Source organism: Oncorhynchus mykiss, chromosome 30, assembly GCF_057628025.1.
Source record: "Oncorhynchus mykiss isolate SJ-2025 chromosome 30, ASM5762802v1, whole genome shotgun sequence".
Taxonomy (NCBI): domain Eukaryota; kingdom Metazoa; phylum Chordata; class Actinopteri; order Salmoniformes; family Salmonidae; genus Oncorhynchus; species Oncorhynchus mykiss.
In genome coordinates, this window is record NC_143051.1 from 138,541 (window position 1) to 156,835 (window position 18,295).

General features: G+C 38.7%; 1 protein-coding gene across 2 annotated transcripts in view; it reads right to left on the reverse strand.

The window, feature by feature from the left end:
• Window positions 1-18,295, reverse strand: part of LOC110489349 (regulating synaptic membrane exocytosis protein 2) — a 263,080-nt gene that overhangs the window by 65,108 nt on the left and 179,677 nt on the right. For both annotated transcript variants that reach the window (XM_090228498.1, XM_090228499.1), the window contains exons 13-14: window positions 17,975-18,073; window positions 12,704-12,807 (exon numbers count right to left, since the gene is read on the reverse strand). In XM_090228498.1, coding sequence (XP_090084624.1) covers window positions 12,704-12,807; window positions 17,975-18,073 — 203 coding nt within the window. The remainder of the gene's footprint in view (window positions 1-12,703; window positions 12,808-17,974; window positions 18,074-18,295) is intronic.

Consider the following 18,295-nt stretch of genomic DNA (forward strand, 5'->3'; position numbering starts at 1 on the left):
TGTCTCCTATCTGCTGCTATCTATTATATGCTGATATCTACTATGTGCTGCAATCTACTGTTAATAACTACTATATGCTACTATCTTCTAACTGATTCTATTACTGCTGCTATCTACTATCTGCTGTTATCTATTATATGCTGATATCTACTATGTGCTGCTATCTACTGTTAATAACTACTATATGCTGCTATCTTCTAACTGCTTCTATTGCTGCTGCTGTCTACTATCTACTGTTAATAACTACTATATGCTGCTATCTTCTAACTGCTTCTAATCCTGCTGCTGTCTACTATCTGCTGCTATCTATCATATGCTGATATCTATTATATGCTGATATCTATTATATGCTGCTATCTTCTAACTGCTTCTATTGCTGCTGACTACTATCTACTGTTAATAACTACTATATGCTGATATCTATTATATGCTGATATCTACTATATGCTGATATCTACTATATGCTGATATCTATTATATGCTGATATCTACTATATGCTGATATCTATTATATGCTGATATCTATTATATGCTGCTATCTTCTAACTGCTTCTATTGCTGCTGATGTCTACTATCTGCTGATATATATTATATGCTGATATCTACTATGTGCTGCTATCTACTGTTAATAACTACTATATGCTGCTATCTTCTAACTGCTTCTATTACTGCTGCTATCTACTATCTGCTGTTATCTATTATATGCTGATATCTATTATATGCTGATATCTACTGTGTGCTGCTATCTACTGTTAATAACTACTATATGCTGCTATCTTCTAACTGCTTCTATTGCTGCTGATGTCCACTATCTGCTGCTGTCTACTATCTGCTGTTATTACTGCTGCTATCTACTTTGTGCTGCTTTTATTGCTACTATCTATTACAGTATATGCTGTTATCTACTATATACTGTTAACTACTATATGCTGATATCTGCCATCTGCTGCCTATCTACTGCTGCTGCTATCTACTATCTGCTGTTATCACTGCTGTTATCTACTATCCGCTGCTATACACTATCTGGGGGGGGGCAGGTAGCCTAGTGGTTAGAGAGTTGGGCCAGTAACCAAAAGGTTGCTAGATCAAATCCCAGAGCTGACATGGTAAAAATATGTCGTTCTGCCAGCGCGAAAAGGTGCTAAAATAGTTGTAGGCTATTGCTTCTAACTTCAATATGCTCTTTAATAATAAGACCTACACCACTTTTAACAGCACATTACTCAACACTAGTGAGACTCATGTCACCTACAGTATGTCGAAAAAATGACGTGACTCTCCACCAACAATTACATGTAGAGGATTGGAGGATGTTTCTGTAATTCAGTGATATTTATTCCCATAGTAATTCGTTATGGATCCATAACTAAAAAAACATATAGAATATTTGTATCATTATTTTAAAGATGCAGAGTTAATGGGTCAAGTCTCGCACACCCATGTACCTGCAAGCTGTCATCAAGGCAAAGAGTGGCTACCTTGAAGAATCTCAAATCTCAAATATATTTTAGTTAAACATTTTGGTTACTCCATGATTCCATGTGTTTTTTCATAGTTTTGATGTCTTATTTTTCTACAATGTAGAAAATAGTAAAAATAATGAAAAACCCTGGAATGAGTTGGTGTGTCCAAATTATGGACTGGTACTGTATCTACTGTAACATAGCATATCTACTCTAACATAGCATATCTACCGTAACATAGCATATCTACTCTAACATAGCATATCTACTGTAACATAGCATATCTACTGTAACATAGCACATCTACTCTAACATAGCACATCTACTGTAACATAGCATATCTTCTGTAACATAGCACATCTACTGTAACATAGCATATCTACTGTAACATAGCATATCTACTGTAACATAGCATATCTACTGTAACATAGCATTTAAACTCCAAAATAGCATATCTACTTTAACATAGCATATCTACTGTAACATAGCATATCTACTCTAACGTAGCATATCTACTGTAACATAGCATATCTACAGTAACATAGCATTTAAACTCCAAAATAGCATATCTACTTTAACATAGCATATCTACTGTAACATAGCACATCTACTGTAACATAGCACATCTACTGTAACATAGCACATCTACTGTAACATAGCATATCTACTGTAACATAGCATTTAAACTCCAAAATAGCATATCTACTCTAACAAAGCATATCTACTCTAACATAGCATATCTACTCTAACATAGCATATCTATAGTAACATAGCATATCTACTCTAACCTAGCATATCTACTGTAACATAGCATATCTACTGTAACATAGCACATCTACTCTAACATAGCACATCTACTGTAACATAGCATATCTACTGTAACATAGCATATCTTCTGTAACATAGCACATCTACTGTAACATAGCAAATCTACTGTAACATAGCATATCTACTGTAACATAGCATTTAAACTCCAAAATAGCATATCTACTGTAACATAGCATATCTACTGTAACATAGCATATCTACTCTAACGTAGCATATCTACTGTAACATAGCATATCTACAGTAACATAGCATTTAAACTCCAAAATAGCATATCTACTTTAACATAGCATATCTACTGTAACATAGCAAATCTACTGTAACATAGCACAGCTACTGTAACATTGCACATTTACTGTAACATAGCATATCTACTGTAACATAACATATCTACTGTAACATAGCATTTAAACTCCAAAATAGCATATCTACTTTAACATAGCATATCTACTTTAACTTAGCATATCTACTCTAACATAGCATATCTACTCTAACATAGCATATCTACTCTAACATAGCATATCTACTCTAACATAGCATATCTATAGTAACATAGCATATCTACTCTAACATAGCATATCTACTGTAACATAGCATATGTACTCTAACATAGCATATCTACTGTAACATAGCATATCTACTGTAACATAGCACATCTACTGTAAAATAGCACATTTACTGTAACATAGCACATCTACTGTAACATAGCATATCTACTGTAACATAGCATATCTACTGTAACATAACACATCTACTGTAACATAGCATATCTACTGTAACATAGCATATCTACTGTAACATAGCATTTAAACTCCAAAATAGCATATCTACTTTAACATAGCATATCTACTGTAACATAACACATCTACTGTAACATAGCATATCTACTGTAACATAGCATATCTACTGTAACATAGCATTTAAACTCCAAAATAGCATATCTACTTTAACATAGCATATCTACTGTAACATAGCATATCTACTCTAACGTAGCATATCTACTGTAACATAGCATATCTACAGTAACATAGCATTTAAACTCCAAAATAGCATATCTACTTTAACATAGCATATCTACTGTAACATAGCAAATCTACTGTAACATAGCACAGCTACTGTAACATTGCACATTTACTGTAACATAGCATATCTACTGTAACATAACATATCTACTGTAACATAGCATTTAAACTCCAAAATAGCATATCTACTTTAACATAGCATATCTACTTTAACTTAGCATATCTACTCTAACATAGCATATCTACTCTAACATAGCATATCTACTCTAACATAGCATATCTACTCTAACATAGCATATCTATAGTAACATAGCATATCTACTCTAACATAGCATATCTACTGTAACATAGCATATGTACTCTAACATAGCATATCTACTGTAACATAGCATATCTACTGTAACATAGCACATCTACTGTAAAATAGCACATTTACTGTAACATAGCACATCTACTGTAACATAGCATATCTACTGTAACATAGCATATCTACTGTAGCATAACACATCTACTGTAACATAGCATATCTACTGTAACATAGCATATCTACTGTAACATAGCATTTAAACTCCAAAATAGCATATCTACTTTAACATAGCATATCTACTGTAACATAGCATATCTACTCTAACATAGCATATCTACTGTAACATAGCATATCTACTGTAACATAGCATTTAAACTCCAAAATAGCATATGTACTTTAACATAGCACATCTACTGTAACATAGCATATCTACTGTAACATAACATATCTACTCTAACATAGCATATCTACTGTAACATAGTATATCTATTGTAACATAGCACATCTACTGTAACATAGCATATCTACTGTAACATAGCATATCTACTGTAACATTTAAACTCCAAAATAGCATATATACTTTAACATAGTATATCTACTGTAAATCACTGTGGTGCAGAGAATACAACAGAACTATGAGCTTGGACTAAACAGATCCAAATCAAATTGGACATAAAACTGACATTGAGATAAAACACAATACCGTATCAACAACACAACCCCATCTGCAAACATGGACAATATGTATCAGCTATGGGTTGGTTTCTGAGTGGCCGTTATGAGAAATTACAGCAGAGGTGTAACATCGGGATTGAATGGGCTCTGGACCAGGATCTGGCCCAAGGGCAGTACTTTGCCCACCCCTGCTGTAATGGCTATGAGGAACAAGACATGACAATGACTGTATAAAAACAGGGAGCTGAATAGCCATATAAGGAACAAGTCATTACAGTGACTGTGTAGAGACAGGGACCTGAGTGACCATATAAGGAACAAGATATTACAGTGGCTGTGTAGAGACAGGGACCTGAGTGCCCATATATACAGGGAACTTAACAGGAAGGGGAAAGCACAGGGCCCAACGGACACCAGCTAACAGTAATGACAGACTAGGAGACATGGACTTAGCCTTGTTAGGGACAGCTCTGTAGAACTAGGGGCCAGACTAGCAGGTACAGAACATGACAGACTAGGAGACATTGACTTGGGCTTGTTGGGGACAGCTCTGTAGAACTAGAGGCCAGACTAGCAGGTACAGAACATGACAGACTAGGAGACATGGACTAGGCCTTGTTGGGACTGCTCTACTACCCTCCAGACTAGCAGGTACAGACCTTGGTAAGAATTATTCATCTCCTCTCCATCTTCTGGGCAATAAAAAAGGGAACCAAGCTGTGATGTTATGTCACAATATACACAAATGTAAAATCATTGACATTTCTATTTTGTCAGACGGTCTAGTAATGACTACTACTACATGATGGTAACATGGTCTAGTTGCGACAACTACTACATGGTGGTAACATGGTCTAGTACTGTATTCTACTACATGGTAGTAACATGGTCTAGTACTGTATTCTACTACATGGTGGTAACATAGTCTAGAAGTGACAACGACTACATGGTAGTAACATGGCCTAGGAGTAACTACTACTGCATGGTAGTAACATGGCCTAGTAGTAACTACTACTACATGGTAGTAACATGGCCTAGTAGTAACTACTACTATGTGGTAGTAACATGGTCTAGTTGTGATGACTACTACATAGTGGTAACATGGTCTAGTACTGTATTCTACTACGTGGTGGTAACATGGTCTAGTAGTAACTACTACTACATAGTAGTAACATGGCCTAGTAGTAACTACTACTACATAGTAGTAACATGGCCCAATAGTAACTACTACTACAAAGTAGTAACATGGCCTAGTAGTAACTACTACTACATAGTAGTAACATGGCCTAGTACTGTATTCTACTACATGGTAGTAACATGGTCTAGTACTGTATTCTACTACATGGTAGTAACATGGTCTAGTACTGTATTCTACTACATGGTAGTAACATGGTCTAGTAGTGACAACTGCTACATGGTAGTAACATGGTCTAGTACTGTATTCTACTACATAGTAGTAACGTGGTCTAGTATTGTATTCTACTACATGGTAGTAACATGGTCTAGTACTGTATTCTACTACATGGTAATACCATGGTCTAGTACTGTATTCTACTACATAGTAGTAAGGTGGTCTAGTATTGTATTCTACTACATAGTAGTAACATGGCCTAGTACTGTATTCTACTACATGGTAGTAACATGGTCTAGTACTGTATTCTACTACATGGTGGTAACATGGTCTAGTACTGTATTCTACTACATGGTAGTAACATGGTCTAGTACTGTATTCTACTACATGGTAGTAACATGGTCTAGTACTGTATTCTACTACATGGTAGTAACATGGTCTAGTAGTGACAACTGCTACATGGTAGTAACATGGTCTAGTACTGTATTCTACTACATAGTAGTAACATGGTCTAGTACTGTATTATACTACTTGGTGGCAACATGGTCTAGTACTGTATTCTACTACATGGTAGTAACATGGTCTAGTACTGTATTCTACTACATGGTAGTACCATGGTCTAGTACTGTATTCTACTACATGGTAGTAACATGGTCTAGTACTGTATTCTACTACATGGTAGTAACATGGTCTAGTACTGTATTCTACTACATAGTAGTAACATGGTCTAGTAATGTATTATACTACATGGTGGTAACATGGTCTAGTACTGTATTCTACTACATGGTAGTAACATGGTCTAGTACTGTATTCTACTACATGGTAGTAACATGGTCTAGTAGTGACAACTGCTACATGGTAGTAACATGGTCTAGTACTGTATTCTACTACATAGTAGTAACATGGTCTAGTACTGTATTATACTACTTGGTGGCAACATGGTCTAGTACTGTATTCTACTACATGGTAGTAACATGGTCTAGTACTGTATTCTACTACATGGTGGTAACATGGTCTAGTACTGTATTCTACTACATGGTAGTAACATGGTCTAGTACTGTATTCTACTACATGGTGGTAACATGGTCTAATACTGTATTCTACTACATAGTAGTAACATGGTCTAGTTGTGACAACTACTACATAGTAGTAACATGGTCTAGTACTGTATTCTACTACATGGTGTTAACGTGGTCTAGTTGTGACAACTACTACATAGTAGTAAGTAGTAACATGGTCTAGTTGTGACAACTACTACATAGTAGTAACATGGTCTAGTACTGTATTCTACTACATGGTGGTAACATGGTCTAGTTGTGACATCTACTACATAGTAGTAACATGGTCTAGTACTCTATTCTGCTACATGGTGGTAACATGGTCTAGTACTGTATTCTACTACATGGTAGTAACATGGCCTAGTACTGTATTCTACTACATGGTAGTAACATGGCCTAGTACTGTATTCTACTACATGGTGGTAACATGGTCTAGTACTGTATTCTACTACATGGTAGTAACATGGTCTAGTTGTGACAACTACTACATAGTATTAACATGGTCTAGTTGTGACAACTACTACATAGTATTAACATGGTCTAGTACTCTATTCTGCTACATGGTGGTAACATGGTCTAGTACTGTATTCTACTACATGGTAGTAACGAGGTCTAATACTGTATTCTACTACATGGTAGTAACATGGTCTAGTTGTGACAACTACTACATAGTATTAACATGGTATAGTTGTGACAACTACTACATAGTATTAACATGGTCTAGTTGTGACAACTACTACATAGTAGTAACATGGTCTAGTACTGTATTCTACTACATGGTGGTAACATGGTCTAGTACTGTATTCTACTACATGATAGTAACATGGTCTAGTACTGTATTCTACTACATGGTGGTAACATGGTCTAGTTGTGACAACTACTACATAGTAGTAAGTAGTAACATGGTCTAGTTGTGACAACTACTACAGAGTAGTAACATGGTCTAGTAATGTATTATACTACATGGTGGTAACATGGTCTAGTACTGTATTCTACTACATGGTAGTAACATGGTCTAGTACTGTATTCTACTACATGGTAGTAACATGGTCTAGTAGTGACAACTGCTACATGGTAGTAACATGGTCTAGTACTGTATTCTACTACATAGTAGTAACATGGTCTAGTACTGTATTATACTACTTGGTGGCAACATGGTCTAGTACTGTATTCTACTACATGGTAGTAACATGGTCTAGTACTGTATTCTACTACATGGTGGTAACATGGTCTAGTACTGTATTCTACTACATGGTAGTAACATGGTCTAGTACTGTATTCTACTACATGGTGGTAACATGGTCTAATACTGTATTCTACTACATAGTAGTAACATGGTCTAGTTGTGACAACTACTACATAGTAGTAACATGGTCTAGTACTGTATTCTACTACATGGTGTTAACGTGGTCTAGTTGTGACAACTACTACATAGTAGTAAGTAGTAACATGGTCTAGTTGTGACAACTACTACATAGTAGTAACATGGTCTAGTACTGTATTCTACTACATGGTGGTAACATGGTCTAGTTGTGACATCTACTACATAGTAGTAACATGGTCTAGTACTCTATTCTGCTACATGGTGGTAACATGGTCTAGTACTGTATTCTACTACATGGTAGTAACATGGCCTAGTACTGTATTCTACTACATGGTAGTAACATGGCCTAGTACTGTATTCTACTACATGGTGGTAACATGGTCTAGTACTGTATTCTACTACATGGTAGTAACATGGTCTAGTTGTGACAACTACTACATAGTATTAACATGGTCTAGTTGTGACAACTACTACATAGTATTAACATGGTCTAGTACTCTATTCTGCTACATGGTGGTAACATGGTCTAGTACTGTATTCTACTACATGGTAGTAACGAGGTCTAATACTGTATTCTACTACATGGTAGTAACATGGTCTAGTTGTGACAACTACTACATAGTATTAACATGGTATAGTTGTGACAACTACTACATAGTATTAACATGGTCTAGTTGTGACAACTACTACATAGTAGTAACATGGTCTAGTACTGTATTCTACTACATGGTGGTAACATGGTCTAGTACTGTATTCTACTACATGATAGTAACATGGTCTAGTACTGTATTCTACTACATGGTGGTAACATGGTCTAGTTGTGACAACTACTACATAGTAGTAAGTAGTAACATGGTCTAGTTGTGACAACTACTACAGAGTAGTAACATGGTCTAGTACTGTATTCTACTACATGGTGGTAACATGGTCTAGTTGTGACATCTACTACATCGTAGTAACACTGTCAAGTACTGTATTCTACTACATGGTGGTAACATGGTCTAGTTGTGACAACTACTACATAATAGTAAGTAGTAACATGGTCTAGTTGTGACAACTACTACATAGTAGTAACATGGTCTAGTTGTGACAACTACTACATAGTAGTAACATGGTCTAGTACTGTATTCTACTACATGGTGGTAACATGGTCTACTTGTGACATGTACTACATAGTAGTAACATGGTCTAGTATTTTATTCTACTACATGGTGGTAACATGGTCTAGTACTGTATTCTACTACATCGTAGTAACATGGCCTAATACTGTATTCTACTACATGGTAGTAACATGGTCTAGTTGTGACAACTACTACATAGTATGAACATGGTCTAGTTGTGACAACTACTACATAGTAGTAACATGGTCTAGTACTGTATTCTACTACATGGTGGTAACATGGTCTAGTTGTGACAACTACTACATAGTAGTAAGTAGTAACATGGTCTAGTTGTGACAACTACTACATGGTAGTAACATGGTCTAGTACTGTATTCTACTACATGGTAGTAACATGGTCTAGTACTGTATTCTACTACATGGTGGTAACATGGTCTAGTACTGTACTCTACTACATCGTAGTAACATGGCCTAATACTGTATTCTACTACATGGTAGTAAAATGGTCTAGTTGTGACAACTACTACATAGTATGAACATGGTCTAGTTGTGACAACTACTACATAGTAGTAACATGGTCTAGTACTGTATACTACTACATGGTGGTAACATGGTCTAGTTGTGACAACTACTACATAGTAGTAACATGGTCTAGTTGTGACAACTACTACATAGCAGTAACATGGTCTAGTTGTGACAACTACTACATAGTAGTAACATGGTCTAGTTTTGACAACTACTACATAGTAGTACCATGGTCTAGTACTGTACATGGTAGTAACATGGTCTAGTACTGTATTCTACTACATGGTGGTAACATGGTATAGTACTGTATTCTACTACATAGTAGTAACATGGTCTAGTTGTGACAACTACTACATAGTAGTAACATGGTCTAGTTGTGACAACTACTACATAGTAGTAACATGGTCTAGTACTGTATTCTACTACATGGTAGTAACATGGTCTAGTACTGTATTCTACTACATGGTGGTAACATGGTCTAGTTGTGACAACTACTACAAAGTAGTTACATGGTCTAGTTGTGACAACTACTACATAGTAGTAACATGGTCTAGTTGTGACAACTACTATATAGTAGTAACATGGCCTAGTACTGTATTCTACTACATGGTAGTAACATGGTCTAGTACTGTATTCTACTACGTGGTGGTAACATGGTCTAGTTGTGACAACTACTACATAGTAGTAACATGGTCTAGTTGTGACAACTACTACGTAGTAGTAACATGGTCTAGTACTGTATTCTACTACATGGTAGTAACATGGTCTAGTACTGTATTCTACTACATGGTGGTAACATGGTCTAGTTGTGACAACTACTACATAGTAGTAACATGGTCTAGTTGTGACAACTACTACATAGCAGTAACATGGTCTAGTTTTGACAACTACTACATAGTAGTAACATGGTCTAGTTTTGACAACTACTACATAGTAGTACCATGGGCTAGTACTGTACATGGTAGTAACATGGTCTAGTACTGTATTCTACTACATGGTGGTAACATGGTATAGTACTGTATTCTACTACATAGTAGTAACATGGTCTAGTTGTGACAACTACTACATAGTAGTAACATGGTCTAGTTGTGACAACTACTACATAGTAGTAACATGGTCTAGTACTGTATTCTACTACATGGTAGTAACATGGTCTAGTACTGTATTCTACTACATGGTAGTAACATGGTCTAGTACTGTATTCTACTACATGGTGGTAACATGGTCTAGTTGTGACAACTACTACATAGTAGTTACATGGTCTAGTTGTGACAACTACTACATAGTAGTAACATGGTCTAGTTGTGACAACTACTATATAGTAGTAACATGGCCTAGTACTGTATTCTACTACATGGTGGTAACATGGTATAGTACTGTATTCTACTACATAGTAGTAACATGGTCTAGTAGTGACAACTACTACATAGTAGTAAAATGGTCTAGTTGTGACAACTACTACATGGTGGTAACATGGTCTAGTACTGTATTCTACTACATGTTAGTAACATGGTCTAGTACTGTATTCTACTACATGGTAGTAACATGGTCTAGTACTGTTTTCTACTACATGGTGGTAACATAGTCTAGTTGTTACAACTACTACATAGTAGTAACATGGTCTAGTTGTGACAACTACTACATAGTAGTAACATGGTCTAGTACTGTATTCTACTACATGGTGGTAGCATGGTCTAGTTGTGACAACTACTACATAGTAGTAACATGGTCTAGTTGTGACAACTACTACATAGTAGTAACATGGTCTAGTTGTGACAACTACTACATAGTAGTAACATGGTCTAGTTGTGACAACTACTACATAGTAGTAACATGGTCTAGTTGTGACAACTACTACATAGTAGTAACATGGCCTAGTACTGTATTCTACTACATGGTAGTAACATGGTCTAGTACTGTATTCTACTACATGGTACTAACATGGTCTAGTACTGTATTCTACTACATGGTGGTAACATGTTCTAGTACTGTATTCTACTACATGGTAGTAACATGGTCTAGTACTGTATTCTACTACATGGTGGTAACATGGTCTTGTACTGTATTCTACTACATGGTGGTAACATGGTCTAGTACTGTATTCTACTACATGGTGGTAACATGGTCTAGTACTGTATTCTACTACATGGTGGTAACATGGTCTAGTTGTGACAACTACTACATGGTGGTAACATGGTCTAGTTGTGACAACTACTACATGGTAGTAACATGGTCTAGTACTCTATTCTACTACATGGTGGTAACATGGTCTAGTACTCTATTCTACTACATGGTGGTAACATGGTCTAGTACTCTATTCTACTACATGGTAGTAACATGTTCTAGTACTGTATTCTACTACATGGTAGTAACATGGTCTAGTACTGTATTCTACTACATGGAACTAACATGGTCTAGTAGTGACAACTACTACATGGTGGTAACATGGTCTAGTAGTAACTACTACTACATGGTGGTTACATGGTCTAGTACTGTATTCTCCTACATAGCAGTAACATGGTCTAGTAGTGACAACTACTACATGGTGGTAACTTGGTCTCGTACTGTATTCTACTACATGGAACTAACATGGTCTAGTAGTGACAACTACTACATGGTGGTAACATGGTCTAGTAGTAACTACTACTACCTGGTGGTAACATGGTCTAGTACTGTATTCTACTATATGGCAGTAACATGGTCGAGTAGTGACAACTACTACATGGTGGTAACTTGGTCTCGTACTGTATTCTACTACATGGAACTAACATGGTCTAGTAGTGACAACTACTACATGGAACTAACATGGTCTAGTAGTGACAACTACTACATGGTACTAACATGGTCTAAAAGTGATTTATATTGTACAGTATGTTGATGGGAAAGACACTGTCTGACTTGAGATATTGGAGAGAAACAATTCACTGACTAACTTTGAAGAGCAGAATGTTGTGGATGCAGAGAAGTTGTATTTTCTCTCCACAGAAAGTTTTGATGAAGAAACATCCTTGCAGAGAAAGCTGGTTTACTCACTTCGATCCAGTGAGCCCTTGGATGGGACGTTGGGTAGCTGCCGTCCTCTTTGATGAGACACTGGGGAACCGGTTGTGCTTGTTTGGACCAAGTAAGTGTTCATCCTGTTGGACAGAGAGGTGTTAGTCCTGGACCTAAGGTTCGTCTTTATGGGACAGGACGCTTCTCTGGTCTCTCCTCCACCTGTTACAGGGTCTGAGACGCCGAAGCCTCCCACCATTAGCTCTGACAAATTGAAAACCCTAGTCATTGGCGACTCCATTACCCGCAGTATTAGACTTAAAAATAATAATCCAGCGATCATAAACTGTTTACCAGGGGGCAGGGCTACCGATGTTAAGGCTAATCTGAAGAGGGTGCTGGCTAAGGCTAAAACTGGTGAGTGTAGAGAGTATAGAGATATTGTTATCCACGTCAGCACCGACGATGTTCGGATGAAACAGTCAGAGATCACCAAGCACAACATAGCTTCAGTGTGTAAATTAGCTAGAAAGATTTGTCGGCATCAAGTAATTGTCTCTGCCCCCCTCCCAGTTAGGGGGAGTGATGAGCTCCATAGCAGAGTCACACAACTCAATCGCTGGTTGAAAACTGTTTTCTGCCCCTCCACAAACAGGACCGAGCCTGGCCTGCTGAAGAGTGACGGACTCCATCCTAGCTGGAGGGGTGCTCTCATCTTATCTACGACAGGGCTCTAACTCCTCTAGCTCAACAATGAGATAGAGTACAGGCCAGGCAGCAGGCTGTCAGCCAGCCTGCCAGCTTAGTGGAGTGTGCCACTAGCATAGTCAGTGTAGTCAGCTCAGCTATCCCCATTGAGACCGTGTCTTGCCTCAATCTAGTTTGTGCAAAACTAAACATGGCGGTGTGAATGGAATCAAGACCTCCTCCATTCCTCTAATTATTGAAAGAGATTGTGATATCTCACATCTCAAAATAGGGCTACTTGGCCTCCCGAGTGGCGCAGTCGTCTAAGGTGCTAGCTGTGCTACTAGAGATCCTGGTTCGTGTCCAGGTTCGGTCGGAGCCAGCCGCGACCAGGAGACCCATGGGGCAGTGTACAATTGGCCCAGCGTCGTCCGGGTTAGAGGAGGGTTTGGCCGACATGATGTTCTTGTCCCATCTAGTGACTCCTGTGGCGGGCCAGGCGCAATGCACGCTGACACGCTCGCCAGCCGGGTTAAGCCGACTTTGTGTCAAGAAGCAGTGCAGTTTGGCTGGTTTGTGTTTTGGAGGACACACGGCTCCGTATGGGAGTTGTAGCTATGGAACAAGACTGTAACTACCAATTGGATATCACGAAATTGAGGGGAAAAAGGGGTAACAAGAAAAAATATGTGTGATTGGCCTGATTGAAACATGTCTTAATCCTCATTAATTTACTATGTTATATGTGGCATCTCCTCCTGGTTACACTAGTGACCACATCCTCCGCACGTGTTGCTAACATTTACGATAGAAAATGTAACACTTTTTGTTTAAGGACTGCGTTTTCGTCTTTTGAGCTTCTAGTCATGAAATCTATCGAGCCTACTCAATCACTTTTTATAGCTACTGTTTACCGGGCTCCTGGACTGTATACAGCGTTCCTCACTGAGTTCCCTGAATTCCTATCGGACCTTATAGTCATGGCAGATAATATTCAAATTTTTGATGACTTTAATATTCACATGGAAAACTCCAAATACCCAATCCAAAAGGCCTTCGGAGCCATCATCGACTCAGTGGGTTTTTTCCAACATGTCTCCAGACCTACTCACCGCCACCGTCATACTCTGTACCTAGTTTTGTCCCATGGAATAAATATTGTGGATCGTAATGTTTTTTCCTTATAATCCTGGACTATCGAACCACCATTTTATTACATTTGCAATTGCAACAAATAATCTGCTTAGACCCCAACCAAGGATCATCAAAAGTCGTGCTATGATATTTCAGACAACCCAAAGATTCCTAGATGCCCTTCCAGACTCCCTCCACCTACCCAAGGACGACAGATTACAAAAATCAGTTAACAACCTAATTGAGGAACTAAATTGAACCTTGTGTAATACCTTAGATGCAGTTGCACCTCTAAAAACAAGAAAACATTTATCACAAGAAACTAGCTCCCTGATATACAGAAAATACGCAAGCTCTGAAGCAAGCTTCCAGAAAATTGGAAGGGAAATGGTGCTCCACCAAACTGGAAGTCTTCTGACTAGCTTGGAAAGACAGTACCGTGCAATATCAAAGAGCCCTCAATTGTCACGACTTCCACCGAGGTCGGTTCCTCTCCTTGTTTGGGCGGCGGTCGGCGTCACCGGTCTTCTAGCCATCGTCAATCCATTTTAATTTTCCATTTGTTGTGTCTTGTTTTCCTAACCCCTGGTTTTCATTTCTCTCATTATTTATTGTGTATTTAACCCTCTGTTTTCCCCATGTCTTTGTGCAGAATTGTTTTTACTTAAAAATCATACAATGTGATTTTCTGGATTTTTGTATTAGATTCAGTCTCTCACAGTTGAAGTGTACCTATGATAAAAAATTACAGACCTCTACATGCTTTGTAAGTATTGGTTCCATTATATTGGTTCCATTGTATTGGTTCCATTGTACTGGTTCCATTGTATTGGTTCCATTCTATTGGTTCGTCACCTATAACCCTACCATTGGTACCATTCTGTTGGGTCTATTGTATTGGTTCCATTGTATTGGTTCCATCTATTGGTTCCATTGTATTGGTTCCATTGTATTGGTTCCATCTATTGGTTCCATTGTATTGGTTCCACTGTATTGGTTCCATCTATTGGTTCCATTGTATTGGTTCCATTGTACTGGTTCCATTGTATTGGTTCCATTGTATTGGTTCCAATGTACTGGTTCCATTGTATTGGTTCCATTGTATTGGTTCAATTGTACTGGTTCCATTATATTGGTTCTATTGTACTGGTTCCATTGTATTGGTTCCATTGTACTGGTTCCATTGTAAGGGTTCCATTGTGCTGGTTCCATTGTACTGGTTCCATTGTATTGGTTCCATTGTATTGGTTCCATTGTACTGGTTCCATTGTATGCGTTCCATTGTACTGGTTCCATTGTATTGGTTCCATTTTATTAGTTCCATTGTATTGGTTCCATTGTACTGGTTCCATTGTATTGGTTCCATTGTACAGGTTCCATTGTATTGGTTCCATTGTACTGGTTCCATTGTATTGGTTCCATTGTACTGGTTCCATTGTATTGGTTCCATTGTATTGGTTCCATTGTACTGGTTCCATTGTATTGGTTCCATTGTACTGGTTCCATTGTATTGGTTCCATTGTACTGGTTCCATTGTATTGGTTCCATTGTATTGGTTCTGTTGTATTGGTTCCATTGTACTGGTTCCGTTGTATTGGTTCCATTGTATTGGTTCCATTGTACTGGTTCCATTGTACTGGTTCAATTGTACTGGTTCCATTGTACTGGTTCCATTGTATTGGTTCCATTGTACTGGTTCCATTGTATTGGTTCCATTGTATTGGTTCCGTTGTATTGGTTCCGTTGTACTGGTTCCGTTGTATTGGTTCCATTGTATTGGTTCCATTGTATTGGTTCCATTGTATTGGTTCCATTGTACTGGTTCCATTGTATTGGTTCCATTGTACTGGTTCCATTGTATTGGTTCCATTGTACTGGTTCCATTGTATTGGTTCCATTGTACTGGTTCCATTGTACTGGTTCCATTGTATTGGTTCCATTGTACTGGTTCCATTGTATTGGTTCCATTGTATTGGTTCCATTGTATTGGTTCCATCTATTGGTTCCGTTATATTGGTTCCATTGTACTGGTTCCATTGTATTGGTTCCATTGTACTGGTTCCATTGTATTGGTTCCATTGTACTGGTTCCATTGTACTGGTTTCATTGTATTGGTTCCATTGTACTGGTTACATTGTATTGGTTCCATTGTATTGGTTCCATTGTATTGGTTCCATCTATTGGTTCCATTGTATTGGTTCCATTGTTTTGGTTCGTCACCTAACACCCTACCAATGGTTCCATTGTATTTGTACCATTGTATTAGGAAACTAAATCAAGAACCGCTTAGGTATTTGTCCCAGGTCTGTTTGACACAGATCTCAGGGTGTAGAGGAGAAAGGGGGCGAACCTGGTCCTCTGTTTGATCTCAGGGTATAGGGGGAGAAAGGGGGCGACCCTGGTTTTCTGTAAGATCTCAGGGTGTAGGGGAGAAAGTGGGCGACCCTGGTCTTCTGTTTGATCTCAGGGTATAGGGGGAGAAAGGGGGAGACCCTGGTCTTCTGTTTGATCTCAGGGTGTAGGGGGAGAAAGGGGGAGACCCTGGTCGTCTGTTTGATCTCAGGGTGTAGGGGGAGAAAGGGGCGAACCTGGTCTTCTGTTTGATTAAAAACTACAGTCATCAGCTTCTCTGTTCATTCTAGATTAATGTTGCTGTGAAAAAGTAACTATTCACACAGACTACAATGTGTCTGGTTTCAACATAGTGTGTATGGTTTGGTTTCTACATAGTGTGTATGGATGCGTAGCTGTGTGGGCTAATAGTGTGTATGGATACGTAGCTGTGTAGGCTACATCGTGTGTATGGATGCATAGCTGTGTAGACTACATAGTGTGTATGGATGCATAGCTGTGTAGACTACATAGTTTGTATGTTCCAGAACAGGTCATGTCCTCCAACTACACCTCCCACTCTGACATGGCCAGGACCTGGTTAAGGTCGCCAAGTCTTCCCCCTCCACAGAGGTACAGTAATCCAATCCTAACCCTAACCCTAACCCTAACCTCCCGGTCTGCCAAGACCAGGACCCAGTCACAGTCGTTTAGTGTTCACCCTCCACAGAGGTACAGTAACCCCCCCTAACCCTAACCCTAACCCCAACCCTAACTCTAACCTCCCAGTTTGCCAAGGTCAAGACCCAATCACAGTCGTTCAGTGTTCACATAGTGTGTATGATGTGTAGCTGTGTAGGCTACATAGTGTGTATGAATGCGTAGCTGTGTAGGCTACATAGTGTGTATGGATGCGTAGCTGTGTAGGCTGCATAGTGTGTATGGATGCGTAGCTGTGTAGGCTACATAGTGTGTATGGATGCGTAGATGTGTAGGCTACATAGTGTGTATGGATGCGTAGCCGTGTAGACTACATCGTGTGTATGGATGCGTAGCCGTGTAGACTACATCGTGTGTATGGATGCGTAGCTGTGTAGGCTACATATTGTTTATGGATGCGTAGCTGCGTAGGCTACATAGTGTGCATGGTTTTTGTACCTGTCTGGTGAGTAGCAGTCTTCAGACAAGCGATGCCGGTCCATCCGACCTGAGCTAAAAGAAAGCGGTCCCCCTCGCATGCCGTGGTCCAAACTCCGACTAAATGGGACATAGAAAAAGCTGTTTGAGTTGGGGTTGGGGTTATGGTTAGGGTTGGGGTTAGGGTTAGGGTTAGGGTTGGGTTAGGGTTAGGGTTAGGGTTAGGGTTAGGGTTAGGGGTTGAGGTTTGGGTTTGGGTTTGGGTTAGGGTTAGGGTTTGGTTTGGATTACTGTGCCTCTGTGGAGGGTGAACACTGAACGACTGTGATTGGGTCTTGACCT